General features: G+C 47.2%; 2 protein-coding genes across 38 annotated transcripts in view; one reads left to right on the plus strand and one right to left on the minus strand.

The window, feature by feature from the left end:
• Window positions 1–59: 59 nt before the first annotated feature.
• ZSWIM7 (zinc finger SWIM-type containing 7) lies at window positions 60–9,614 on the minus strand. Of its 3 annotated transcripts, none has more exons than XM_086358714.1 (5): window positions 9,500–9,614; window positions 7,541–7,562; window positions 6,538–6,640; window positions 2,446–2,550; window positions 60–1,215 (listed from the first exon to the last, which is right to left on the minus strand). In XM_086358714.1, exons 1-5 carry the CDS (start codon window positions 9,588–9,590, stop codon window positions 1,099–1,101), a joined length of 438 nt encoding a protein of 145 aa, XP_086214840.1. In that variant the 5' UTR covers window positions 9,591–9,614; the 3' UTR covers window positions 60–1,098. The 3 variants fall into 3 exon arrangements, with proteins under 3 accessions (XP_086214840.1, XP_086214839.1, XP_086214841.1); XM_086358713.1 differs by lacking the exon at window positions 60–1,215 and adding an exon at window positions 1,684–2,108; XM_086358715.1 differs by lacking the exons at window positions 60–1,215; window positions 2,446–2,550 and adding an exon at window positions 5,041–5,260.
• TTC19 (tetratricopeptide repeat domain 19) overlaps window positions 7,598–26,813 on the plus strand; it is a 31,328-nt gene continuing 12,112 nt past the window's right edge. For 7 of the 35 annotated variants that reach the window (XR_015147833.1, XR_015147837.1, XR_015147834.1 and 4 more), the window contains exons 1-7: window positions 7,598–9,356; window positions 9,999–10,111; window positions 11,448–11,558; window positions 11,987–12,025; window positions 12,765–12,821; window positions 13,087–13,148; window positions 15,279–15,373. Coding sequence is in view for 23 of the 35 variants with exons in the window: in XM_086358675.1 (XP_086214801.1) it covers window positions 9,158–9,356; window positions 9,999–10,111; window positions 11,448–11,558; window positions 11,987–12,025; window positions 12,765–12,821; window positions 13,087–13,148; window positions 15,279–15,373 (676 nt within the window). In the remaining 12 variants the exon portion in view is untranslated. Of the gene's footprint in view, window positions 9,357–9,723; window positions 9,919–9,983; window positions 10,188–11,447; window positions 11,559–11,986; window positions 12,026–12,764; window positions 12,822–13,086; window positions 13,149–15,278; window positions 15,374–17,396; window positions 18,633–26,813 lie in introns of those variants that run through there. The other 28 variants (XR_015147835.1, XM_086358665.1, XM_086358680.1 and 25 more) reach the window with 18 other exon arrangements.

A 26,813-nucleotide genomic window follows, 5' to 3' on the forward strand; every position in this document is an offset into this window, starting at 1 on the left:
GCTGCAGAGCTCACCTACCTTCTGTTTCGTATCCTAAAATAAGTTCACACCCAGGCCCATTTCCTGAGTAGAGCCTTGACAGGTTTTATTTGCCGCACCACGGCCTAGGAGACGGCTGTGCCAACCACAGAAGCTTGCGCCGTTGTGACCTTCCACACATTCATTCCTTAGCACCTCCTGTTTCAGGGGTACAGGGTTGGGAGTACCTAGGCTGCAAGACCATTTACTTCGCCTGTCTGGTGGCTAGCTCAGCTCCTCCTGCAGTAACCCTGCAAGGACGTGAAGCCCCAGAGAGACGGGGAAAGCCTGTCCTAGGACCCTGTTCAGCTGTGGATGATTGTCCCTGAGGGAGGTGCCTGTCCTGTCTCAGCTCCGTCTTGTGTTCATTTCCTTCCATCCCAGCTCCTTTGCTCTCTCTTGGGGTCCAAACGAGTCCCATTCCTCCCCCGCCTCACAGCCTCTGGAGATCTGCCTTTTCTCACTCAGCCTGGAACACCCGGCAACATCTCTGGCTGCTACGAGTCTCAGAAATGCTCCCCCCGACCTGCCCTTCCTTGTTCTAGGTGCTGTCTTTCCAACAGCACAGCCTATTTAAGCAACTGTTTTGGCCTCAACACTGCAAATGTCTGGAGCCTGCTGAAACCAGCACCCCAACGTCTCTTTGTATCTGCTGCTGTTGTAGCCACATCCCTGCTCTGACCTTTTACTGCAGAAAGACCTTCTGGGCCCAAGAAAAAGGACTAACGCTTGTGCGTCTAAACCATCATACTGTCCCCTCTCCCATTCTAGCCTCTTAAGGACTAGGACTTTGGTTGGTTGAAAATCTCACTCACTGTGGATGCGACTTGATGTTAGGCTTTGGAGGCTAAGATGCTTGATTACATCTGGAAATTTTTTACTCATGGGGCCTAGAGACTGGATTTTTCGCGAGGGATTCACACTGTATACATGTCCTGGCTCTCAAGTCCAGGGCGGAAGGGGACACTAACGTGAAGTCTGGTCCATGTCTCCTCCACGTGAACCACGTGTGACAGGGCACGTGTGTCTCTGGACGGGACTTTACTTTGAAAGATGGTCAGTGATGCTCCGTCTGCACTTTTATGCTTCCTGTGTCTTCTCCACTGACAGTATGTCAGTCAGTTGCTTGTCAGAGACACTCAGCTGCTGACAGGTCCTTGTGATCTGACTCAGGTAAACTGCCAAGAGGTGCTTGCACTGGAACACACAATACACAAGCCAGTTAGAAACAAGGAGGGCCAGGCTTCACAGAGCAGGAAAGGAGCGGGGCACACACATCAGGGGCCCGCAACCCACTGCCTAGAACCACAGACCAAGGTTAGATAGGACAAGGAGGTTTTATCAATACTTGGCCTGCTGTTTGGGGCAACAGTGTAGATCCAGCAGGAACAGGTGAAACCAAGTGAAAACCAAGACAGGCTCTTTATGTCAGTCCTAAATTATACTACTTTCTTCCTTGCCCTCAGAAAGCTGTTAACAGCAGTGGCTAAGGTTCTTCAAGGTACAGTGTTGCTAAGAGCATCTCAAAGATTATCTCATTTATATCTGACAGTCCCGTGGGGAACAGGGCTTATCTTCATTTTACACATGTGCACCGAGTCTACACAGGGGGGCTAGTCCTTAACCACTGGACGGCCAGAGCAGGGACGGCGGGACCCTCACTGTCTCTCCTGTCCCTCTCCGAGGCATGATCTGTGCTGGACCTGACACCAAGGGGCACACACCACTCTAACCCTGGACCTCACACTGCGGGGCACACCACTTGGGTTGCTGAGGACCTGGCTCCAACCCTGTCATTTTTCAGGTGAGATCACTGAGTTGAGGCTCCCTGTCAATGGGAAAACCCGCTTGCCACCCGCTTCCTGCCAGGTGTGACAACTGTGTAAAGATGGGGCGGATGCTGTAATTTTCTTCCTTGGCAAGAGGTCGGGTAATGGTTCTCCTGTGGACTCAGGATGGATGTGAGGAGGTCTCGTTCCTGGGCTCTTGTGAGATCGGCCGAGGCACCAACATGCTTTGCTGCCCCCGGTGAAAGTCAAGCAAGGCTGAGCACCACGCTGTCCGCGGGCAGTGGGAGAAGCGCCTCGTGGCTGGAGGTGGGGGCACACACAGTTGCCAGCGTCCAGTTTGGCTCATGTTTTTACTGGGCCCGATAACTGCCCAGGGGCCAACTCTGGGGATTACCTGCTGCCTTCCTAAAGCTTTATCTCTGACCTTTTAAATTAAAATGGGAAACAGGCATAGTTCTAAAAATGCCCCTGCGTTTTGGGAGGGTAAAGCCAGAATAGCTGACTGACTGAAGTCAAGGACAATGAACTACCGTCTGTTTCCACACAGAGTAAACCCCATGTAGGGTGCAGAGTGAGGCTCCCAGCGCCCCCTGCCCTGCCACCGGCTCGGCCATGGCTGAGGCCCACCCGTCCTCACCAGGAGGCTGTCCCCCTTCCGCAGCACGGAGAAGGCGAATGCAGGGCACGAGCAGTAGTGGCAGGAAGCCAGACATGTGTACGTTCTCCCGGAGCTTCCAAGCACCTGGAAAGGGGAGGACAGGTGGAGTCAGGCCTGGAAAGGTGGGCGGGAAACCGCTATTCCCCTTGAGTGCACCTTGAGAGTCCCCTTGAGGGACCCTCCTGCTGCCTCAGTGCCCTGCCCTGACACCTCCACACGCAAAACAGAAGCGTCTCAGGTGGGCTGAGCCCTCCACACGAACTGCTGTTTCTCCGCCTGGGGATTCAGAGGGTTGACTAGAGAGACAAGAAGGCTCCCCGCGCCATGCTTGTTGTTTCTCAGCCTTTGTAGTCGTTTCCCAGCATGTGTGTGAATGTCTAAAGCCTCCACCACACTCCTAGCAGGAGTCTGAGGACAGGAAAGGCCCAGTGGGGAGTGGGAGGAACACGTGGAACAGAGACTCCTGTAACAGGGTGACTCAGCTGCCGTGGGGAGTGGCAAGCCCAGGTCTGCCCGCTCACCTAGCAGGACGGAATGAGGGCATGGACTTGGGAGGGCCGGCAGGAGGCCACGTTCAGAGCCAATGGCCTTGCTGTCAGTCAGGGCACACGGGGGACCCTGGGTTTGGAGGGTGGCTGGACAGACCTGGAGAAATGGCTTGTCTCCGTCCTCACCCCCAGGTGCCAGAGACAGGAAGAGGAGTGCTTTGTTCCTACTGTCCCAGTGGAGTAAAGTTACTATCCCAGGGACCTAGAGACCCCCTGCAGTGGGTCAGTGACAGGGAACTGCCTGTGGGGGATGTGCCCCAGGGCCTCACGTTTGTTTCAGGCTCTGAGATGACAATCTACATGGAGAAAAGGAACGTCAGTGCTCCTAGAATTGTTTCCTGTTTTCCTCACACAGGTAAGACTTCCACTGAAAAATAGCAGTGTTGAGTCAGGTGTTGTCTCTCTAGCATTTCGCCTGGTGCAGGCATGTCGCTATGGGTCTTTTTTGCCAAGTCAGGAGGACTCCTTGGGGGCTGCAGGATGACCAGAAGTGGCCAGTGACTGGGTAACAGGACGCCTACTGAACCCATCACACATTTCAGCCCCATTACAAACCGGACATTAAGAAAGTCACACCACACGTTTCCAGTCCTGAGGCGCTGATGTGTTGTAACTGGTGAGCGCTGGGGGCGCGAGAAGGAGCTGCCCTTTGCCGAGGAGAGAGCGTGAGAGCAGCCTGGATCCCACTCAGTCCCGCAAGAAAACCCACCAACGTCTGGCAGGGACACCAACAATTCTTGGGTCTCTAAACCATTACCAATGGTTTCTTCTTCTCTCTAGATTTATGGTTAATTAGGCATAAGCCTCTGGAATTCCACACAGACTACTTCCTCCTTATGCTGGGTCCCCAGCCAATTACTCTCTGCCTGAGGCCAAGTAAGTGCCTGGCCACTCAAGGGTGGGGAGAAATTCTGCAGAAGTTCCCTGGCTGGGACTCAGGACATGCAGCTGCCCAGGGCGGTGAATACGGTAAAGAGAGTCACTTCTCAGTTGCCTTCTCTATCTAGCAGTGGACGACTAATGAACCTGATAATCGGGCAGAGATCTGAGTCAGATCTGTTTGGAGCTGGAAACTGACCTCAGGGACTGTCTAATTCACCCTTTGTGGAAAAAACCACCTCCTCTTACAGGAAGTGCTCCAAGCTCGCTCACTTGGAGCCAGGAGTGTCAGTCCCAGAGGGGAGCCTTTACAAAAGTAATGTAGGCAGGATGATACTCAGACCCAGGCTGGACTTGCCCACACCTCCTTGGGAGGAGTCTGCTGTGGCTGCAGTGAGGCTCTAAGGAGACTGGCCCACTGGACGGTCATCCACCCACAAGCAGTTTACTTTATGGCTGTTCCAAGCCCTCAGCATCCATCACAGTGATGAACTGTATACGATTCACCGTTCCCTGAGTTCAGTGCCTCTCGGAAAGAGGCTGATATGTCCCTGCCCTGTTACATATAGGCTGACTATGTGACCTGCTTTAGCCGGTAAAGTGTGACTGGCCAGGCAGAAACGTTCAACAACATGGATACCTACGATATCCTGACTTCTCTCTGCTATGAGATCCACAGTGTCCCAGACACAGGCTGCTCCATCGCCTGGGATCCTGGGCCATGAGGTTCTGGATCAAAGCTGCAACTGACTCTTGATGGAGATGGACAGGGAGTGAGACATAAATCTGTAGCTTTTAAATTTAGGGGTCATTGTTACAAATGTAACTTGGCCCCTTCTGACTGATCCAAATGTAACTTGGCATCCCCCTTCCTAGGAGGACTGAAGTTTATCAAAAAGTGACTCAGGTGACAACATGAGTGTGACTTCAGGGTAATTACCACCACACCCGGAGGAGGTGAGAATGTTAGATGGTCAACCTATGGAACGATAACAAGGCAACATCTGACTCAACCTTTATCATCTCACAGAACCTCTGAATTAAGCCGAATTCTTTCCATATTACTATATACAGTGAAACCACTGCGGTTAATTGGAGGATGTCTGTAAGGTTTCTAAAAACTCATTTAATTCAAAGTCCAACACAATTCTAAGAACTTTGCATTTTTATGATAAATAAAGCAACATGACATAAGGCAGAATGTGAATGATGAAAACTAAAACAAGTCACGGTGATCGTGGGAGGAATAATAAGTCAACAATAACTGAAATATTTCCAACACAGTCTTTGAGATTTTAACAGCAAGATCATGCTTGTGTGGGTCAAGTGTTCTGCTGATGTTGGAACTGAGACAAGAGAATCTGAAACTAAAAGACATGGGAAAACTCAGAAGCCCTTTTTGACAAGGGTATGTTAGCTACATAAAACCCAAAAATAAATACACTAGGAAAGAAAATGGAAATCCTTCCTCAGGTACAAACAACATCACTTAAGAGTTCTGATTCTTAATCTATGATGTTCACCAACAGAAAATTCTAATAAGCAGCCTCTTCTGAGTAAATACAATGCAGAAGTTCTAACTGTAGCACTCGGCACTCATCACCCCAGCTTACTTCAGGCAGAAACGCAGAAAGCAGGACGTGCCAGCTGGCTGCACCATCCTATGCATGGAAAAGTGAGTTCATGGGCCAAGCCATCCATGTGCCTGAGAGGCTTTGCTCAGTCACTTGCTAAAAATGAATCAACACAGTCTCAACTCTGAGACAGTCATCATAAGTAAACCAGAACCCAAATGCTCAAAAGTTCCACCTTTCCTGGTCTTCAACAATGCCTGGATATCATACAAGAGCTGATGGCCTCTGCTTCTACCCCTTCCACACACAAAATTTTGGAGACCACTGCCAACATTTTTATTTCATTCACAAGATCCCCTTCTCTGAATCCCAGCTGGCTTACCACATCTAACGTGGCTAAACTTGGGGTTTGGGGGGTGGAGGGTCTGGCCCGCTGTTGACATAGAGACAGGCAGGACCGTCTGCCAGCTATACAACCCTGCTACCGTAGGGGGCTGTTAATTTTCTGCGTCTCAGTTTTCAGCAAAATAAATATCTTTCCGGGCTTTCGGTGAGAATTAGCAATACATGAAAGTAATTCAGAGTCTGACAGGAGTCTGATTTGTACTTTACAAACCTGCCTACCTTAAGGTCCGCTTGAACTAAGGTCCAAGTAAACTGCCCACATTGAGCACAGTGTGGCCTTCGTGAATGCTTCCAACAACAGTTCTGACAGATCGTTTCTGTTAGATGAACCTTGACATGTGAAAGGACCTTAAAATGCATTTTGGCTTTTGCTTGTAAGCAAGAGACAAGGAACAGGGTGATCCCTGTAGTGTCAAATGACAGAAAGGGAAAGTTGGCTGTGACTATCAGACCTGGGCAAAGAGCCTCTCTGGATCATTGCTGGTTCCACATGCTGCTCCCAGGTGGGGTTAACCGGCCACATCTTTCTGATTCTAACTATTCACACTCTCATTTCACTAAGTTGGGTCAAGTCCTTTCAACTGTCCACCAGCTTTCATACAGATTCATGAAAACGTTTGTCCTAAGGGGATCTGGTTGAGATTACTCCACCTCCGGGTTTCTACCTGGTAAACACGCCTCCCGCTGGGCGAGGATATTAAGGTGACAGACCGGCGGTCAACTAGGTCCAAGGCCTGCACGGCTGATGAGCCGAAGACAAATTTCAGCCTGGGAAGGAGAGGAGCCTCAGGTCAGATGATGGACTGAAAGCCACCGCTCTGACTCGACCCGAAGGATTACCATCAGCAGCTTCTGAAAATTTATTTTAATTCGGAAAAAAACGTAATACAGCAAAATCCCACATAATCAACCGCCCAGAATAAATGTTAACATGTTGTTTATAAAGAAGCCTCTTTATATGTCAGAGGTCTTCCTGTTCTTCCTCAATTTCTTCATCCCCAAGGCAACCATATGCATTTCATATTAATGTTTTTATATTTTACTGTACATAGTACATACGTGTATGTGCATACACACACACACATACATATATACATATGGTGATGTTTTCTAAGTTTAAAATATGAACAGTATATTCTGGGCTTTTTGGGCAACTTTTTTTCCCATTCAGTGTGCTTCTGAGAATGATGCACATATATACGTGTGTGTGTGCTCACGTATATATATGTATATACACAAATATATATTTTAAAATTTAACTTTTGGATAATATTCTAGTGTATATACCTAGTACATCTTCTTTCTTAAATACTCTTAGCCTCTCACTCAGGAAACAGGCTCCCCCGAGCACTGCATGTGTAAGAGTTGTTGTTCAAGGGCCAAATGTCCTTCTCTTTCCATGTATTACTAGTGTAAGAGCTACACCTTTTAGAACGATGTCAAAATACAGTGGCACTTAGCACAATAAGGGAGTGCCTTGTACTGTCAAGTACGGTGCTGGTTATTCACTTGAGACAGATTTTTAACAATCACATCAATAAACTATTGTTCCTAGCTTAGTAAGAATATTTTCTAAAAAAAAAAGAGTTGATGTTGAAAGAACTGGCCTTTAAAAACACACATTAGTAGTTTATAAAGAATCCCAAATACAAAAGGATATATACTTACGATAACAGATGCTCATCGGGAACTGTAAAACAGGAATGGAAAGTAAGTGAATTGTGTTAAACCAGTGACCAGAGACAAAAACATTTTTAAAAGGCTCTTATAGCCAAAAAGACTTATGTGTATGATGGTGAACTGAACCTACTCATCAAATTTTACTCCTCAATATTCCACTAAACAATAATAAAAGAATTTTCTAAAATGCATAAACTCTCAAGGATGAGGACAGGGAGAAACACAGCTAAGACATGTTTGAAAATTATTTACAAGACCTGAGAAAACTGAAACTTAAGCTAGTAATAGGAGAGCCAAGCAACATCCTGATTTACACTTCAGACTCTAGTACCCTCACTCCCTAAAAAAACAAAAAAAACCCTCCTCCAGAAATTGGTGGCACCAGATGGCTCTGGAGCGGGAATGAAGCAGGAGGGCTAAAATAAGACTCTGTGAAAGTAAGTTTAAGAAGTTGGAAGGTAGTAGAATAATACTTTAAGATGTCTGAGGAAATATTTCCAACATATAATTCAGTAACACCTAGCCAAACTATTAAGTCTCAGGACAGGAGAATATGTGCTCTATAAAATAAGACAGTAAACTGAGAAAAAGAAAATTGTACGGTATACTAAACATTAAGGCCCAAAGTAGGTTAAGGGAATTCCCCAGATAGTAATGGTGGGGGGAGATCTCAGGAGAGCACCCTGGAAGCTCTAGGAGAGGAAAATGAAATGGACAAAACACCTCAGCATCTTGAGTAGAGGATTTAGAACACTGGTAAGAGTTTGAAGTTGAATTATGGATGTGTGTGACTAACACTTAGCCGTGTTTGACTCTTTGTGACCCCTATGGACTGTAGCCTGCCAGGCTCCTGTCCATGGAATTCTCCAGGCAGGACTACTGGAGTGGGTTGCCATTTCCTTCTCTAGGGGATCTTCCTGACCCAGGGATCAAACCTGGGTCTCCTGCATTGCTGACAGATTCTTTACCATCTGAGCTATAAAGAAGTTATTGAACTAGGAATAAACATATAGAAAAGTAAACAACCAAACAAATGCAATCATGAGTTTTGAGAGGAAGCAAAAAGTTACAGTAAAGGAGAAGTAGTCATCACTTCCTACATGGCTCAGCTGTGACTAGATTTTTACATCATCATACAAGTGTAAACTCAGAATACTGATCTAAAGCAAATTATCGTCGGAGGAGGGGGCTCAGGAAGAGTGTATGACTGTCTAAGAACAAACATTTTTAAACAGCAGAAAATGGCTCTGAAAAACGTGAATAGGTGATAGTGGTCTCTATGAGCCCCAAGCCTCAGGGGCGCCCCCTTCAAGACTCTCACACTGTCCTCTTCACACACAGCCCTTTCTGGCAACCACTGTTTGAGCTGTCAACAGACTGGCTTTCCCCCCAAGCTTTTTGGGATTAGAGGATGTTCGGATACCTGGCTCGTCTCATCTTTTAAGCACATGTACTGCTTTAGATTTAACTGAAATGAGAAAAGTTGGCTTCCTGCTCTCAATTCTTAAAAAACAATAAGTCAAGGTAAATCCTTTTCAAAGTGCGGTCCTTTGCAAACAAACGCCGCCCAAGTGAACCAGCAGGGGCAGTCCTGAGGCCTAACCGATGTATTCGATGGTCGTTCAGATGCCGGTGGCGCAGCTCAACGAGGACGCGCTCTGGGCCCGTGCGTTTGCGGCCAGGGAATGCGGGAGCCTGGTCACAGAGCATCCTCTGCTGGTCAGAGGAATAAAGGCACAGCCACAGCGTCCGGACCCCTCAAGTCCTGTGTCTGCGGCCCTGAAACAGTCACTCGTGCACAGAGGTAAGGAGGGGAACCGTTTGGAACAAACACAGACGGCGGGAAGGAAGGGCTACAAGCGAGTAGAAAGGGTGGAGACCTCCCCAGTGGGCCCGGACCCCCAAACCCCGTCCCGCCGGCGCTGCCTCCCGCGCCCCCGCCCGTACTCGGCGCGCCGTCCCGCACAGCCGCCGCCATCTCGCTCAGCAGCTCCTCCACCACGGCTGGTAGCGTGAGAGGACCAGTAGGAGCCGCCATGGCAGGTCCCCCGTTCTCCGGGGCGGGGGAGGAGGGCGAGGTGACGTAGACTTGCGTCCCGGCGCATGCGGGCGGCCCGGCCAATCGGCGGGCGTTCGGCGCCAGGGGCGGGACTTCCGGAGCCCGTGGCCGCAGTGCGCAGAGGACGCGCGGGCGGCCATGTACCGGCTTCTGGCTGTGGGTCTGGCCCGAGGTCTGTTGCGGGTGGCGGGACGGCGGGGCCGCTGCCACCCCGTGTGCCTGTTGCCCGGGCCGCCGGGAGCCCGGGCGCCGCCGTGCCGAGGGGCGCCGCGCGGCCGAGGCTCGGGCCTGGTGCCGCTGCTGGCAGGTGAGGGGTGCGGGGCCGGCGGGCCGGGGGTGCCGGGCGGGCCGGGCTGAGCGCGGTGACCTCAGTGCCCTTTCCTGCAGCGCTCGCCTGGTCCTCGAGGCCCGCGGCGGCGGAGCAGGAGCGGCGGGGCGCGGGCGGGGCTGCGGCCGGGGACGCCGAGGCCGAGATCATCCAGCTGCTGAAGCGAGCCAAGGTGAGGGGCCGCAGCGCGCCCCCCGGCTATGGGGACCCCGGTGGACGGAGTCCTGGGGTCAGCGCGTCGGGCGCAGGTAGAGGCGGCGCTGCGGGCTGCGAGGTTGCTAGCGCGGGGAGAAGTGCGCACAGGCTGAGGGGAGCGGGGCGGGCCTCCTCTTCCTGAACGTTTTCTCCTTTTCCCGGGGTACCGGGCCTCCTTCTTTGGGCTGACCACCGCCTCATGCCCGACGCGTCCACCCGAGTGCCCACACACGGCGGGTGCGGCCCGCGTGCCAACTCTGTTTGAGGCTTCAGCTGACCCAAACGAACCTGTGGTCTTAGGCATCTCTCCGACCCCTTCCCTCAGTACCTCTTTTCTGTAGTCTGCCCCGTTTTCCTGCCTGGACGCTCCATAGTCATTCTGAGAACTTGTGGTACCTAACTACCACCTCCCATATACCGAGAATCCAGCAACGAATTTTTGGATTTTGCCACCAAATCCAAAATACTTCTCAAACCTGTCGCCTCTTCTGTGTCTCCTGAGTCACCCTGGCCACGCTGCTACAGCCTGCAGTCTTGTCTGCCCTGTTGCCCCCTGCCATCCAGGTTTGACAGCAACTGGAGCGATCATTTAAATGTAAATCAGCTGGTGTCATCCCGTGCCCACAAGCCTTGATTGACCCGTCACAGCGTTTGTGGTAGAACCCAGACTCCTTGCCCTGGCTGGTGAGACCTGTGGTCCTACCCCCATTGCCTCCCTACTTGGCAGTAACAGTCACCATCCTCAGTTCACATCTGTTCACTTTCATTGTTTGAGTGGTTCTTGAAGATCCGTCATCTTCAGCCTGTAGCACCTTCGGTCATTCCCTGCTCTCTGGGTCAGTTTCCCCCCACAGTTCCTTACTTAGTTGGCTGTTTCTCTTCCTTTTTACCTCTGTTTAACTGTCTTGACTCCCATTTGAAGGAAACCCCTTGTTCCTTTCTCTTGCTTTCCTTCACAGCCTGTATCATTGGTTGTGATTGAGCCCACCTGTCCTGCAGGAAAGAGCGGAGGAGGATGTAGGGCCAGCAGCTCCGTTATAAGAGTTCATGAAAAGTGCTCACGATCCTGCTGCCTATGTCTGTCAGCCAGCGTGCTATATCTGTGGCCATGCGGAGCTGCAGGGGAGCCCCTCTCCAGTCACCACTGCAGACACCATACCTTTGCACAGCAGGGATTCAATAAGTGTTCGAGGAATGAATGACTAGCTTCCCTCTGTGTACTGGGACACGTAGCCGTACTTGTTTCTGTCTGGTGGTGCGTGTCTCTGTTCTTTTCGTGTTTCAGTTTCTTTTATTTTGTTTTCTCTTTTCAGTTGTGCATCATGAAAGATGAGCCAGAAGAGGCAGAGCTTATTTTGCATGACGCTCTTCATCTTGCCCACAAGAGTCACAACACAAAGGCCATCGCTTACACTTATGACTTGGTAACTCCTCTGACCAGTCTGAGCCGCCGCCAGTGGTGCAGGAGAAGGGCTGTTAGTGTTCCTGATTAGTATTCCTGACCTGCAGGATGTCTTTCTGGGTTTTGTTTTTACTAAGTTTTCTTTAACTTTCAGTTTTTATTACCCTTGGACTGTCATGTATAAGAAACCTCAACCCCAGACCGAAAAGAAACAATTATCATTAATATTTGTGTTCTCAGTGAAGAGTGGATCTAGAATTGTTACCATCAAAGTCTGCGCGTACTCTCACCCCATTGCTGGACTTTGCTTCTAGCAGATTAGCGACAGTTTCTGGCCTGTTTTTTTTAGATAGAAGGTGAAAACAAAGGGGAGTTTTCAGTGTAAAGATTTTGAAGTAAGTGGAAACACAATGCTTTAAACTGAAAAAACAACTTATAATCTGCTTTCAGATGGCGAACTTAGCATTTATAAGGGGTCAGCTTGAAAATGTAAGTAAATCATGTTGTAATGTTGTGAATTTGTGAATGGCTAGCCTCTAGACCTCTGCTAGCTAGACCTCTGCACATAAGGGTACAGGCAAAGCTTCTGTAACAAAGAGACCCCAAGATAAAGTGACTGAAATAAGAGGGAAGCGTATCCGTTTAATGCATTAATCCAGAGGCGGCTGAACCCTAAAGAGGGGTGAGCACTTATACCCCATGAAGTGACCCAGGAGCCCAGGTTCCTTCTAAGATGTGTTCTCGCCTGAGTACGAGCACTGGCTCATCTCCAGCTGTGGGCAGGAAGAGGGACGGAGGGCCAGCAGAGTCCTTGTGAAGTACGCTGTTGAAGCTGTTCGTGTAAACTGCGTGCATCTCTTGGCCGCAGCCTCCTCATATGATCACACATGAAGTGCAAAGGAAGGACCCTTGACCTAATGGAAACTGAGGAGACTGTACCGGAAAAGATGGAGAGGAGAGTGACTGTTAGGGCTAGTTTGCAGTCTCTGCCACAGTGGGTTTAGGTGGGAAGTTGATCTCTGAAGCTGGTTCTACACATCACAGAGTAGTTTTCAAGGTGCCCAGGGGATGTGGGGTCCCAGTATTTTAGTCTGTTTTTCCAACAAAAGGTTACCTTTCTCTCTATGTGTGTTTTTCAAGGAATGCTGCCTTAGACTAGTACTTAGAATGCAGGGTCATTTAGATATGGGGCCCAAATAAAAGAAAAATCTCTTCCTTATGCTTTTAGGCAGAAAAACTTTTTAAAGCAACAATGAGTTACCTGCTTGGAGGGGGCATGCAACAGGTAAGGACATTACATAGTATTGCACCCTAGCTGAGGAAGTTTTCAAAATAGCCCCCACATGTGTTTTGACCAAAAAGTTGGGATTTTCTTCCCTAAGACCAGTATAAAAATTGCCAGTCTTTCACTCATGCAAAAGCGTGATGCCTGATTCCTCCAAAAGCATCAAGACTATGGCTTTCAGGGTGTAGTCAGTCTAGAAATTAATCTGAAATACTTCATGTGGAAATTTTATTTGTTATGAACTTCGTTTTTCTTTTCCCAACAGGAAGACAATGCAATCATAGAGATCTCCCTAAAGCTGGCCACTATTTACGCTGCTCAGAGTAGGTAAGTGTAGTCGGAGTCTGGGTGTGGGAGCAGCGGTGGGTGAGGGCTGTGGGTCAGAAACTGACCCTGGGGTGTCACAGTTTTCATCCTACTAATCACCTGGGTATCTAAAATCTCGGTTGTCACACTCCTGGTGTCCCATCTCTCATCTTTGAGATCTTGAGCCTTTTCCAGTCTTGCCCCTCCTGAGTCCATTAGCGTGACCGGTGGGGCCTGCAGCCCTCATCCCTGTGGCTGCACTGTGACAGGCCTGGTCATGTGTTCTGTTCCTGATTGAACTGGGAAGTCGTTAGAACCTTAGTTTTGCTCTTCCTAGGAGAGCTGGGTGGAGAAGGAAATGGCAACCCACTCCAGTATTCTTGCCTGGAGAATCCCAGGGACGGGGGAGGCTGTTGGGCTGCCGTCTATGGGGTCACACAGAGTCGGACACAATGGACGCGACTTAGCAGCAGCAGCAGGAGAGCTGGGAGCAATGCAAGAGTGGCTGGGGGTGGCATATTTTGCTGGTGGAAGTATCAACAAAGCGGGAAGTTAGGTACAGGTTATGTGATGAGAGAGTTGCTGTGAGAGGGTGTCACTGGCTCGTCCGGTGGGCGGTTTTAAGGCTGTAGAGGTGATGGGGTGGCTAGGTTGTATCAAGGAGGCACTGAGGCATGGGGCAGAGGCCTTTGAACGAGTGGGACAGGAAAGCAGTGCTACTAAAAAGTATTGGATGAGTCTAGATTCTTACACAGAAGGAAAAGTCTGCCAGGCACATAGGAAAGGCTTTGGGAAACATTTTAGATGTGTGCCAAAGGTCAGGGACATAGACAGAGGGGCCTGGTGCCCTTCACTCTCTAGGTGAAAACTCAGAGGATGTAAGAGGACTCCTGGAGGGTTAATTTGGGGTAAATTTAAGGGAAGGCTTGACTTCTCCTTAGCCCTTGAGTTGCTGCAGAAATTGGGTACTGCAAGTTTTGAATGGTACCTAGCCCAGTGCTGTAGGAGGAGTGCTCACTGCAGCCAGAGACCCTGGCACTGGCACCTGCAGCCCGAGTGGTCCGCTCCTTTGTTTTTTGGGGGACCCGGTCCATCTCCTGGCATTTGGCTGGACACTGGATGGACCAGAGCCTCAGGGCCTCTGATTCCAAGTCTATAGAGAAACTTAGAGGTTGGTTCATGCCAGGGAGCATTGCAGCCGGGTTAGTCTCTCTGGACGGGTTACAGACAGGACCAGATGTTGGTGGGTGTGGCCCCCTGGGTTAAGGAGAAGCCCGGAGATGGTAACACTGGACAGTGAGACACGCCCACGCTCTCTCAAGAGGTGAAAGCTGTGCAGTACCTACAGTAATTAGCCCATAAGTTACCCTGCTCAGAAGCGTTCTCTCTTGACTGAGAACGTCTCGTGGGCAGCCTCCCCTGCTCCACGCCCTGCTTGGATGAGGTCCCTGCTGCTGCTGAGGTTTGGCTCGGGGAAAGCTGCTCCTCTTCTGAGAACGGAGTAGAGAGGGGTTGTCTGGCCAAGCCCAGAGGAGAGGTAAGCTTGTTTAGTGCTGCTTCCAGTGAGGAGCTGAGAGCCAGAGTGGAGGAGCAAAGACCAGGACAGATGGATGCTCTGTGGTGCTCACCGTATCTCAGATGCCAGCAGGCAGCCCTCTTTCTGTCCAGAGTCGGCCTACTGGCCGCTTGGGCGTCCTCACTGGTGACTGAGGGTCCCCAGACTGGGGCCAAATGCCTTTTAGCACCCTGGTTGGGACTTCCATTTCTGTAAAAGAAACTTGTGTTGGAGACCTGCAGCTTGAGAGGAGTGGTGAGCTGATACACCCTCCGGAAATGGACGAGGTCAGCAGTCAGAATTCTGCCATGAGCCCAGGCCTCCTCTGGCGCTGCTCTTGGGTTGACCAGGCGTCAGATGCTCTCGCAGGAGGAGGAGCTGGCCCCTTGGCTCTGCTAGTGGGAAGGAGGGAGCGCTGGTTTTGTGGGTTACTGAAACCCCAGCAGCACTCCAAGATGACGAAAAACAAACTTCTGACAGAGGAGAAGTTGACACCCCTTAGGGACTCGAAACCGAGTTCCCATCCGTCTTAACACTAGATGATGCAAACCCGAGGCGGAAGACAGGACAACTGATTTATCCTCTTTGCTTTATAGGCAGGAACTGGCTCTTGCTGGCTATGAATTCTGCATTTCAACTCTTGAGGAGAAAATTGAACGAGAAAGGGAATTATCGGAAGACGTTCTGTCAGGTAGGAAACCTGGCTATTTTTTTGGCCTTCCTTTGCCGCCGAGGGCTTGGCTGTCAGGCTGCAGTGCAGGACATAGAGGTGTGTCAGTCAGGAGAGGGGGATTACCGTTAGGTTAACTGTGGCTGTTCCTAAGGTCTCAGAGGGTTTGGAGTAAGATTTTCTTTAAATGACTCGATCACCGGTTTGCTTTGTTTTGTTTTTAACCCCATGGTGATATGTTCATAGTATGTCGTTGACATTTAGAGTCTCTGGAAAACTTGGGGGGAGAAGGGACGTATTTTCTCTGGTCTCTTGGTTCAGCCGCGGTCACAATACACATTAAGTCGCTTAGCTCCGGTGTCCACGAGGGTGAGAGAGAGCAGTGCAGAGTCTGTCCGTCCCCGTCGAGAAGGTGTGACGTCGTGTGGGATGGGCAGGGGGCTCTGGCTCTCCGCCATTCCGGTGTCTTTTTGTTTTTTTTTAATTGAAGTAGTTGGTTTACAGTGCGATGCCAATCTTTGCTGTACAGCAGTGATTCAGTTTCACACATACATACCTTCTGTTTTAAATATTCTTTTCCGCTACGGTTTATCATAGGATATTGGGTCTAGTTCCCTGTGCTGTACAGTAGGGCCTTCTTGTTTCTCAGTTCTAAATGTCATAGTTTGCATCTAAAACCCCACATGCCCAGTCCTCCTCCCTCCCCTTGGTAACCACAAGTCTGTTCTCTGTCCTTGAGTCTGCTTCTGTTCTGTAGATAAGTTCATCTGTGCTGTACTTTATTTTTTATAATTTTATTTTATGTATTTTTGGCTGCCCTGGGTCTTCACTGCTGCGGGCGGCCTTTTCTAGCTGGGGTGAGTGGGGCCTGCTCGCTAGTTGGGATTCGGGGGCTTCTCTCTGCGGTGGCTTCTTGTTGTGGAGTTTGGGCTCAGTGGTTGTGCATGGGCTGAGTTGCTCTGAGGCATGCAGAATCTTCCTGGACCAGGAATTGAGCCTGTGTCTCCGGCGCTGGTTAGTGGATTCTTAGCCACTGGACCACCAGGGAAGCCCTGTGCCATTATTTTAAATTCTGCATATAAGTGACATCATGATATTTGTCTTCCTCCGTCTGATTTACTTCACTTAGTGTGGGGATCTCTAGTTGCGTCCGTGCTGCTGCAGATAGTGTTATTTTGTTCTTTTTTGTGGTTGAGCGGTAGTGCATTGTGTGTAGGTGCCGCGTGTGTTTTATCCAGTCATCTGTTGATGGACAGGCAGGTTGCTTCCCTGTCTTGGCTGTTGTGAATAGTGCTTCTGTGAACATACAGTGCGTGTGTCATTTTGAATTACGGTTTTGTCTGGGTTTATGCCTAGGAGTGGGCTTGGTAACTCTCGTTTCCTGAGGAGCCTCCATACTGTGGTCCGTAGGTTGCGCCAGCTTTCCTCTCGCCAGTAGTGTGGGAGGTTCCCTGTTCTCCACACCTCTTCCAGAGGTTATATGCTTTCTGATGGCTATTCTGACTGCTGTCAGGTGTTATTTCATTATAGTTTTTATCTGCATTTCTCTTAATAATTAGGGATGTTGAGCATCTTTTCATGTGCATTTGGGGTTTCATTCCTTTTAATTATTTTATTTTGCTCTCGTTGTGGCAGGTGGGTGCTACTCTTTGTCTTGGGGCTTCTTGTTGCGGGCTCTAGAGCGCAGGCTCAGTAGTTACGGTGCACGAGTTCAGTTGCTCTGAGGCATGTGGGATCTAGTTCCCTGACCAGGGATAAAACCCATGTCGGCTGCATTGGCCGGTGGATTCTTAACCACTGGGCCACCAGGGAAGTCCTTGCATTCAGATTTCTTACTGTGGGTTGAAATATTGGGAATCTTCAGATTGACATTCGTTCGGTGACTCTCGATTTCACATTTCTCTTTGCTGGGCGCTTGCACGATGATGGAGGTGGAGCACAGCTCTGGTATCTCTGAAAGCAGTACATGTGGCTTCAGGGAGGTGTCTGTCCTCCGTGGTCTTAACAGTTTTCCCTGGAACAAAACTCAGTTTTCCTCCATTAGCTCTGCTGAAGCTCCCCGCATCAAGGTCAGCAGCTCCTCCCTGGCAGCTCAGCCCAGTGATCACCATCTCCTGCTGGAAACACTTTACTGGACTTCAAGGCCACCTCCCTGGTCACTCGTGCTGGCTGGGTCACCTCTGTCGTGGGCCTCTGCGCTGTCTGGGCCACTCCCCTCTCTGCCCCTGCACCCTGGGAGGCAACCGCGAGGCCTGTGCTCCCAGTACTGGCTCCACGTCTTCAGCGCAGCCTGTGAGGGAGCTTGTCTACCTGACATCTTGACCGGAATGCCTCATGATCATCTCACACTTCATATGTTCCACATGAGTCTCTCTGTTTTCCTGCGTTGATCTAGTTTTTCTTACTGAAGTGTAGTTGACGTGTGTTATATGTTACAGGTGGACAGTACAGTGATTCCATTTTTAAAGGTTGTCTTCCATTTATAGTTACTGTAAAATATTTGCTACAGTCCCTGTGTTGTGCCCTATATCATTGTAGCTTATTTGACATCAAAAGAGTTTGTCCTTCTTACGCCCTCGTGTATATTGTACACCCCCACCCCACCCCTGTAAATGGATCTCTTGATTTCCACCCCTCACAATTGCTTCTCACCAGGCAGCCTGTTTTGTAACTGGCACCACCATTTACCTGGTGCTTTGGTGCCATCTGTGATTCTTCCTTACTTCCTGCTTGTAGCTCACCAGCAAGCTGTACTGAAACTGCCGTGGCAGTACGTCCACGTCACAGCCGTCAGGCCCTCCTGCCCCGTTGTGGTCCAGGCCCCTGTGCTTCTTGCCTGGGCGCCTGTGGTCGTTCCCTCCCAGGGGTCCCTGCTCCCTCATTCCCTAGGGAAGGCATTCCCGCCCACCTGCCCTCTCAGGCCCGCCTCCGCCTGCAGCCCCAGCTCCTCTCTCAGAGGCTCCAAGAGCATTGCCTTCTCCAGCCTTGTCCCTGCTCTTCTCTCTGAAGTCTTTCTGTCTCCGCTTGGTCTTTGATCCTCTTTCTCTGCAGGTTTGATAAAAGTCTGTTATCAAAAGGAGAACTTAAAGGAGACAAAATTTCCAGTCTTGCATTAGTTCATCTAACAGTCCATTTACTTAGTTAACTTCAGTCTAAATTTCATTAATCGTGACTATGCATAAAACTTTCCTCAAGGTTCCTCCTCGTAATCTCTCATCATTTTTTGTATCCAACCTTTCATTTTTCATCTAAATAAAATTAACCAGCTCATTTATTTTTTACCAAGATGTAATTTCATTTCTCATATCTTCTTTACTGAAAACATACATTGTATCTTTTACCGTATTTTGAAAAGTTACTGTATTGTTTCTCATAGCTTTAATTACATGTTTAAATTAGAATCCTCAACTCTTAAAACATTAATTTTGGTGAAACTAAGAAGTAAATAATTAGGTTCTGTCTTTACATTGGCATTTTATAAATTGGTACGCTTAAACATCAGTGATAATTTTAAAAAACACTTATTTTCTTAATGTGTGTGTCGGTTCCTCAGTCGTGTCTGACTCTTTGCAACTCCATGGACTGTAGCCCACCAGGCTCCTCTGTCTGTGGAATACTCCAGGCAGGAATACTGGAATGGGTTGCCATTTCCTTCTCTAGGTGGTCATCCCAACCCAGGGATGGAACCCAGCTCTCTTGCATTGTAGGCAGATTCTTTACCATCTGAAACCCTGTTTTCTTATACAGAACATTTTAGGTGATACCAAACGTTTTCATTAATATTTTCAGATACTTAAAAATTTTTTTTCTAGAAATTGATGACTTATAGTAACCTTAGTATCTTTTAGGTAAACTTTCATCATGTAGCTTAAATTGGCACAGCTTTAGAATCTTAAGTTATTAAACATCTGGAAAGATCACGTTAAGTAGACATTTCTAAAATAATATTTAAAGCTTTTGTCCCAAAGTTTTTATCTCATTTACCTTGAAGTTTCATCATGTGCAGTTATTTTCTTGCAAGAGATAGTAAGGTCTTATTTATTAAACCTAAATACAATAAAATGTTATACTTAATTTAGATGACTCTTTTGTTCTCCAGTCTCTCAGTTGTGTCCAACTCTGCAGCCCCATGGACTGCAGCACTCCAGGCTTCCCTGTCCTTCACTGTCACCCGGAGCTTGCTCAAACTCATGTCCATTGAGTCAGTGATGCCATCCAACCATCTCATCCACTGTTGCCCCCTTTTCCTCCAGTGAGTCAGCTCTTTGCATCAGGTGGCCAAAGTATTGGAGCTTCAGCATCTTCCATTGAATATTCAGGGTTGATTTCCTCTAGGATTGATGGTTTCATCTCCTTGCTGTCCATGGGACTTTCAAAAGTCTTGTCCAGCACTGCAGTTGAAAAGCATCGATTCTTTGACACTCAGCCTTCTTTATGTTCCAACTCTCAACATCCATACATGACTATTGGCAAAACCATAGCTTTGACTATGTGGATCTTTGTCAGCATAGTTGACGTCTTTGCTTTTTAATACACTGTCTAGGTTCATCATAGCTTTTCTTCCAAGGAGCAGATGTCTTTTCATTTCATGGCTGCAGTCACCATCGCAGTGATTTTGGAGCCCAAGAAGATAAAGTCTGTCAGTGTTTCCCTTTTTTCCCCCATCTGTTTGTCATGAAGTGATGGGACCAGATGCCATGATCATCGTTCTTTGAATGTTGAGTTTTGAGCCAACTTTCTCACTCTCTTCTTTCACCTTCATCAAGAGGTTCTTTAGTTCTCTTCCCTTTCTGCCATTAGGGTGTCATCTACATATCTGAGGTTATTGATATTTCTCCGTGCAGTGTTGATTCCAGCTTGTACTTCATCAGCTGGCGTTTCACATGATGTACTCTGCATCAGTTCAGTTCAGTCCCTCAGTCGTGTCCGACTCTTTGCGAGCCCATGAATTACAGCACACCAGGCCTCCCTGTCCATCACCAACTCCCGGAGTTCACCCAGACTCACGTCCATTGAGTTGGTGATGCCATCCAGCCATCTCAGCCTCTGTCGTCCCCTTCTCCTCCTGCCCCCAGTCTCTCCCGGCATCAGAGTCTTTTCCAGTGAGTCAACTCTGCGTGAGGTGGCCAGAGTACTGGAGTTTCAGCTTTAGCATCATTCCTTCCAAAGAAATCCCAGGGCTGATCTCCTTTAGAATGGACTGGTTGGATCTCCTTGCTGTCCAAGGGACTCTCAAGAGTCTTCTCCAACACCACAGTTCAAAAGCATCAATTCTTTGGCACTCAGCTTTTTTCACAGTCCAACTCTCACATCCATACGTGACCACTGGAAAAACCATAGCCTTGATGAGATGGACCTTTGTAGGCAAAGTAATGTCTCTGCTTTTTAATATACTGTCTAGGTTGGTCATAACTTTCCTTCCAAGGAGTAAGTGTCTTTTAATTTCATGGCTGCAGTCACCATCTGCAGTGATTTTGGAGCCCCCAAAAATAAAGTCTGACACTGTTTCCACTGTTTCCCCACCGATTTCCCATGAAGTGATGGGACCAGATGCCATGATCTTCGTTTTCTGAATGTTGAGCTTTAAGCCAACTTTTTCACTCTCACTCTTTCACTTTCATCAAGAGGCTTTTTAGTTCCTCTTCACTTTCTGCCATAAGGGTGGTGTCATCTGCATATCTGAGGTTACTGATATTTCTCCCGGCAGTCTTGATTCCCAGCTTCTGCTTCTTCCAGCCCAGCGTTTCTCATGATGTACTCTGCATATAAGTTAAATAAGCAGGGTGACAATATACAGCCTTGATGTACTCCTTTTCCTATTTGGAACCAGTCTGTTGTTCCATGTCCAGTTCTAACTGTTGCTTCCTGACCTGCATATAGGTTTCTCAAGAGGGAGGTCAGGTGATCTGGTATTCCCATCTCTTTAAGAATTTTCCAGCTTGTTTTGATCCACACAGTCTAAGGCTGTAGTCAGTGAAGCAGAAGTAGATGTTTTTCTGGAATTCCCTTGCTTTTTAAATGATCCATCGTATGTTGGGAGTTTTATCTCTGGTTCCTTTTCTTTTTCTAAATCAAGTTTGTACAACTGGAAGTTTTCCGTTCGTGTACTGTTGAAGCCTGGCTTGGAGAATTTTTAGTGTTACTAAAAATGCTAGCATGTGAAATGACTGCAGTTGTGCGGTAGTTTGAACACTCTTTGGCATTGCCCTTTTCTGGGATTTGAGTGAAAGCTGGCCGTTCCCAGTCCTGTTGGCACTGCCGAGTTTTCCAAGTTTGCTGGCATGTTGAATGTAGCACTTTAACAGCATCATCATCTTTTAGGATTTGAAATAGCTCAGCTGAAATTCGATCACCTCCAGTAGCTTTGTTGGTAGTGATGCTTCCTAAGGCCCACTTGCCTTCCAGGATGTCTAACTCTAGGTGAGTGATCACACCATTGTGGTTATCCGGGTCATTAAGACCTTTTCTGTGCAGTTTCTTCTATGTGTTCTTGCCACCTCTTCTTAATGATGATTCTTAAATGGCGTCTTTAAACTTAAACATTAATCTCAGATATTAACTTAATATTGAGTATTTCCCACTTCATGTGAACCTGAAAATCATCTTGGCCAGTTTTCTTTAATGTAGGCACTTTTTATTAAAATTAAGTAGCACTCCTTATAAATCCTGTTCTAATAATACCTTTTAGAAGTAGAAGCATCTTCTATGTGTATACAGACATAAGCTATAGGGATCTCATGGCTTTACCAGGTATTACAATATAAACTTACTGGTTAACAAACAGTTGGAATACCTTAAAGTTGCTTGTTTACATGATTAAGGCATACTATCTGTAAGATTTTGCTGAGGGAACATTCTCAGCAGTTTAGATTTAAAACTGCCACTTTTTTTTTTTTCTTGATTTCCCAGTCGTGCCTGCTTAATTGGGCTTAGTCTCAGCTCTTTGAGGCCTGTATTCATATTCTGGTTTAGACATTTGCAAGACAAAAGGCCGTTGGTTAGTTATTTTAAAAGATGGTTTTGTCGCCTAAAGATACTAAAATCAGTGGCAGGATATTTATCAAACTGAAATGTAATTTACGAAGTTCTATGTTATAAGGCATTTAGCAAAGACCTTTCTGAGTTTATTAATTAAAGCAAAGGAAAATCACTTTAAAAAATTAACCCTTCCATGTCAGTTCCCCGTTTACTCCTTTTGTATCACTCAGGTAACTATTAGTTTTCTCAGTGCGTTTAGTTAATATTTTCTTAGTGGCAATCTATATGCCTTGTTTATCCCACAATATAATTAAATAAGAGCTTTAACACCTTATATAAAGCCCATTTAAATATACCAACTTACATACATTTTTTTGGGCTTCCTTCCTAGCTCAGTTGGTTAAGAATCTGCCTGCAGTGCAGGAGACATGGGTTCGATTCCTATATCCGGAATATCCCCCAGAGAAGGAAATGGCAACCCACTCCAGTATTCTTGCCTGGAGAATCCCATGGACAGAGGAACCTTGTGGGCTACAGTCCATGGTTTCACAACAATCGGACACGACTGAGTGACTTTCACTACTACTACATACATTTTTATTAACTCAGTGGACTTGAGTTTGAGCAAGCTCCGGGAGTTGGTGATGGCCAGGGAAGCCTGGCGTGCTGCAGTCCATGGGGTTGCAAAGAGTTGGACACGACCTAGCGACTGAACTGAAATTGTGCCAGCTTCTATACCTTTAACTTAAGTTTTCATCAGTATCCAATCAACAAGTTTTGTCTTGAGGGAGAGTTTAGAAGGCTTTTTTTTCTGTTCCCTGTCTATTTTACCTACTTTAATGTAAAAGGCTCTGGGTAAAAGGCATATATGTCTGTTTTATTTATCCCATTTTAAATAACCATCCAAAGAACTTTTTATTCATTTGACATAACTCCTTTTTTTTTAAAATATTTTTTTACCTCATCGAAATAATAACTAGACCTCCCCCTAGTTCAGTTCAGTCGGTCAGTCGTGTCCAGCTCTTTGCGACCCCATGAATTGCAGCATGCCAGGCCTCCCTGTCCATCACCAACTCCCGGAGTTCACTCAGACTCAACGTCCATCGAGTCGGTGATGCCATCCAGCCATCTCATCCTCTGTCATCCCCTTCTCCTCCCGACCCCAATCCCTCCCAGCATTAGAGTCTTTTCCAATGAGTCAACTCTTTGCATGAGGTGGCCAAAGTACTGGAGTTTCAGCTTTAGCATCATTCCTTCCAAAGAACACCCAGGACTGATCTCCTTTAGAATGGACTGGTTGGATCTCCTTGCAGTCCAAGGGCCTCTCAAGAGTCTTCTCCAACACCACAGTTCAAAAGCATCAATTCTTCGGTGCTCAGCTTTCTTCACAGTCCAACTCTCACATCCATACATGACCACTGGAAAAACCATAGCCTTGACTAGACAGACCTTTGTTGGCAAAGTAATGTCTCTGCTTTTTAATATGCTATCTAGGTTGGTCATAAGACCTCCCCCCACCCCCCTGTTTTTTGTTGATATTCTTAATTGCTTTTATTAGCATTTGTAGGGCTTCCCTGGTAGCTCAGCTGGTAAGAATCCATCTGCAATGCAGGAATGAAAGTGAAAGTTGCTTAGTTGTGTCCAGCTCTTTAGGACCCCATGTCTCCCACATTGCAACTTGATTTTTTACCAACCGAGCTTTCAGGGAAGCCTGCAATGCAGGAGACCCCGGTTCAGTTCCTAGGTCAGGAAGATCCCCTGGAGAAGGAATAGGCTACCCACTCCAGTAATCTTGCCTAGAGAATCCCCATGGACAGAGGAGCCTGGCACGCCATAGTCCATGGGTCACAAAGTTTCCCACATGACTGAGCGACTGACACACTCTCTGGCCTGTCTATAAGGGAAGCATGGTTGGCCTGCTGAGTTGGTCGCCAGATTGTGATTTGTGTGTGTGAAGCCAGCTTTTAATTTTTAACTGCGTACCTATTAAAGAGCTCCCTCAGTGGCTCAGCTGGTGAAGAAACTGCCTGCGATGTGAGAGACCTGGGTTTGATCCCTGGGTTGGGAAGATCCTCTGGAGAAGGGACAGGCTATCCACTCCAGTATTCTGGCCTGGAGAATTCCGTGGACTGTATAGTCTATGGGGTCATAAAGAGTCGGACACGACTGAGTAACTTTCACTTTTTGATATTTAGGATGGGATTTAATTTGTCTAGTTAACTAGGTACTTGCAAGTCTGAGCTCCGTTCCTTATGTCTTTCTACAATTGAGCCACCTCAGTGTCTTTCAGCCAGACCCTGGGTATTTCTTGGTAAAAACTGAGCCTGCCCCCACCTGTGCCTTTCTCCTGGGTGGGAATTCTCTCAGGATCTTCCAACCAAGCTCCACCCAGTTTCTAGACCCTGGGTGGGTATTTCCAGGTGTCTTCTCATCCCCACAGAATTTAGCGTGCAAAATTAAGCATGGAAAAATGCAAACCTCTGGGCTTACTGAATTCATTCCTTTCATATGCACCTCAGCTGCCTGGGGCCAGTCCTGTTTCCTTGCATCACCCCCTCCCCCCATAGTCACCATGGGGAGGCGGCAGCACCTGAGGTTTTGGGAGCCCTCATTCACATTCGCAGGCTAGAAATCGCTGATGGCTGTGACATTTCTTGTTTATTGATATGAAAGGAGGTATTTTCATTTCACAGAATAAAATTTCAAACAGCATTAAGAAGAAAATAAAGATCACTTATAATCATGCCAAGAATTCTTATTTATTTTTCGGTGTCTGTCTTTTAGGTTTGTTTTGCCCACTGCCGTTCACATTTTAGCAAGGAAGTGAGGGATCACACTGTACTTTGTAACCTGATTTAAAAAAAAAAAAAATGTAGTGTATGGGGAAAGCACCTTTTTTCTAGTTGAAAGGAGTCTTGTCAGAGCAAATTAATTTCTCTTGTAAATGTGATTTATCTTTTTCTCAGGAAATACATTCCCTCAGTTTTAAACAAAGCAAATCCATTATCACATTCGTGTGCTTTCAATTGACATGACTAACTTCATCCCAGGAATATATTACTTCAGATCAAAACTTGTTTTCTAATTACAGAGGAAATGCCCTAACAAATTAAGTGAAAACAATATAGTTAGGAGCAGTCTTAATTTTTTACAATACAGAGATTAAATGTAAGTATAGAACACAGGCTGAAATGATACCAAAATCTCTCTGGCTGATAGGCTTCATGGGGGATTTATATTTTATTTGTGTTTTTCTGGATATTTTTCTTTTAAAAATTATTTTCTAATATTACCTGAATAATATAAAAAATCAAAGAATATTACAACTTAATTTAAAAATAGCAATTTCAAAATAAACATCATTTTCTTTGCCCCGCTTGTTCCTAGTCATTTTGAACTCTTAACCAATTTCTTCTGGTATTTTATTTCTAAATAACATAAAATTATTATTTCTTAATTTAGTTTTAGAATCTAGTGGCTTGGAAGTGAGGATTTATCACAGATTTGAGGCGTGCACACTATGAATACAATATAAGCGCGTTAACTGCTGAGCCAAGTAACAGGGCTGTAAATTGTAGTTTCTTCTGTGTACAGCCTTTGTTTTCCTCCAAAGCCAGTAGGTGACTGGATTTGCTAGGTGTTTTTGTTCTTGATTTTTAATTGGAAAATAATTACAATATTGTGCTGGTCTCTGCCGCCCATCAACGTGAATCAGCCACAGGTGTACACATGTGCCCCGCCCCCCAGCCTCCCTCTCACCTCTGTCACCTGTCTTTTATAAATATGGCAAACTCTTCTAACTGGGCTGCTTGCTTTACTCCAGATCCCCTTCCTCTCAGTCTCTCCTGGGGCTGTCGTGTGAGTGAGGGAGTGGAGTATAACACTGTGGGTCCAGTCCAGGCAGGGTGGCCCAGCCTTCCGCTACTGAACATAAGGCAGTGTTCAGAGCTGACTCCTCCGGGTGGTTTTGCAGTGACATTGCAGGTCAGTCAGCACATATCAAGGTTGTTGATGAATACTGCACGATTGCTTTAGAAAGGACTGTATTAATTTACATTTTCTGATTCTGTTAATGTATTGCTTTGTGACTTTGGTCAAATCTCTATTTTTAATCCGCAGAATGGGATTAAGAGTAATATTTTCTCTTGGGACTGTTAAAAGAATTACACGTAAAGCACTTAGGACAGTATGTACTAATGCATACTAGGTACTCAGAAAGTATTAAGCATTATCCTTTTAAAAATAATTTCATTTATTTTCGACCCTGCTGGTTCCTTGTTGCTGCACAGGCTTTTCTCTAGTTTCGGCGAGTGGGTGCTAGCTGCTGTTCGTTGCAGTACACAGGCTTCTCATTGCAGTGGCTTCTCTTGTTGGGGAGCTCGGCTCTAGGCGCGTGGGCCCAATAGCTACAGCTCCTGGGCACCGGAGCACAGGCTTAGTAGTTGCGGCGAATGAGCTTAGTTGCTTTACAGCATGCGGGAGC

The sequence above is a fragment of the Bos grunniens genome, chromosome 19, assembly GCF_055505025.1.
Source record: "Bos grunniens cultivar Pamir isolate PY7600 chromosome 19, Bosgru_T2T1.0, whole genome shotgun sequence".
Taxonomy (NCBI): domain Eukaryota; kingdom Metazoa; phylum Chordata; class Mammalia; order Artiodactyla; family Bovidae; genus Bos; species Bos grunniens.

Excerpts from the sequence above, each read along its gene's own strand:
- ZSWIM7 (XM_086358713.1), bottom strand. The coding sequence starts at position 9,590 with ATGGCGGCTCCTACTGGTCCTCTCACGCTACCAGCCGTGGTGGAGGAG. Across the intron at positions 2,551-6,537 it reads GCGGGAGGCGTGTTTACCAG|GTGCTTGGAAGCTCCGGGAG; the intron begins GTAGAAACCCGG and ends TCCCCTTTCCAG. Across the intron at positions 2,109-2,445 it reads GGAAGGGGGACAGCCTCCTG|CCACGAGGCGCTTCTCCCAC; the intron begins GTGAGGACGGGT and ends CCCCACCTCCAG.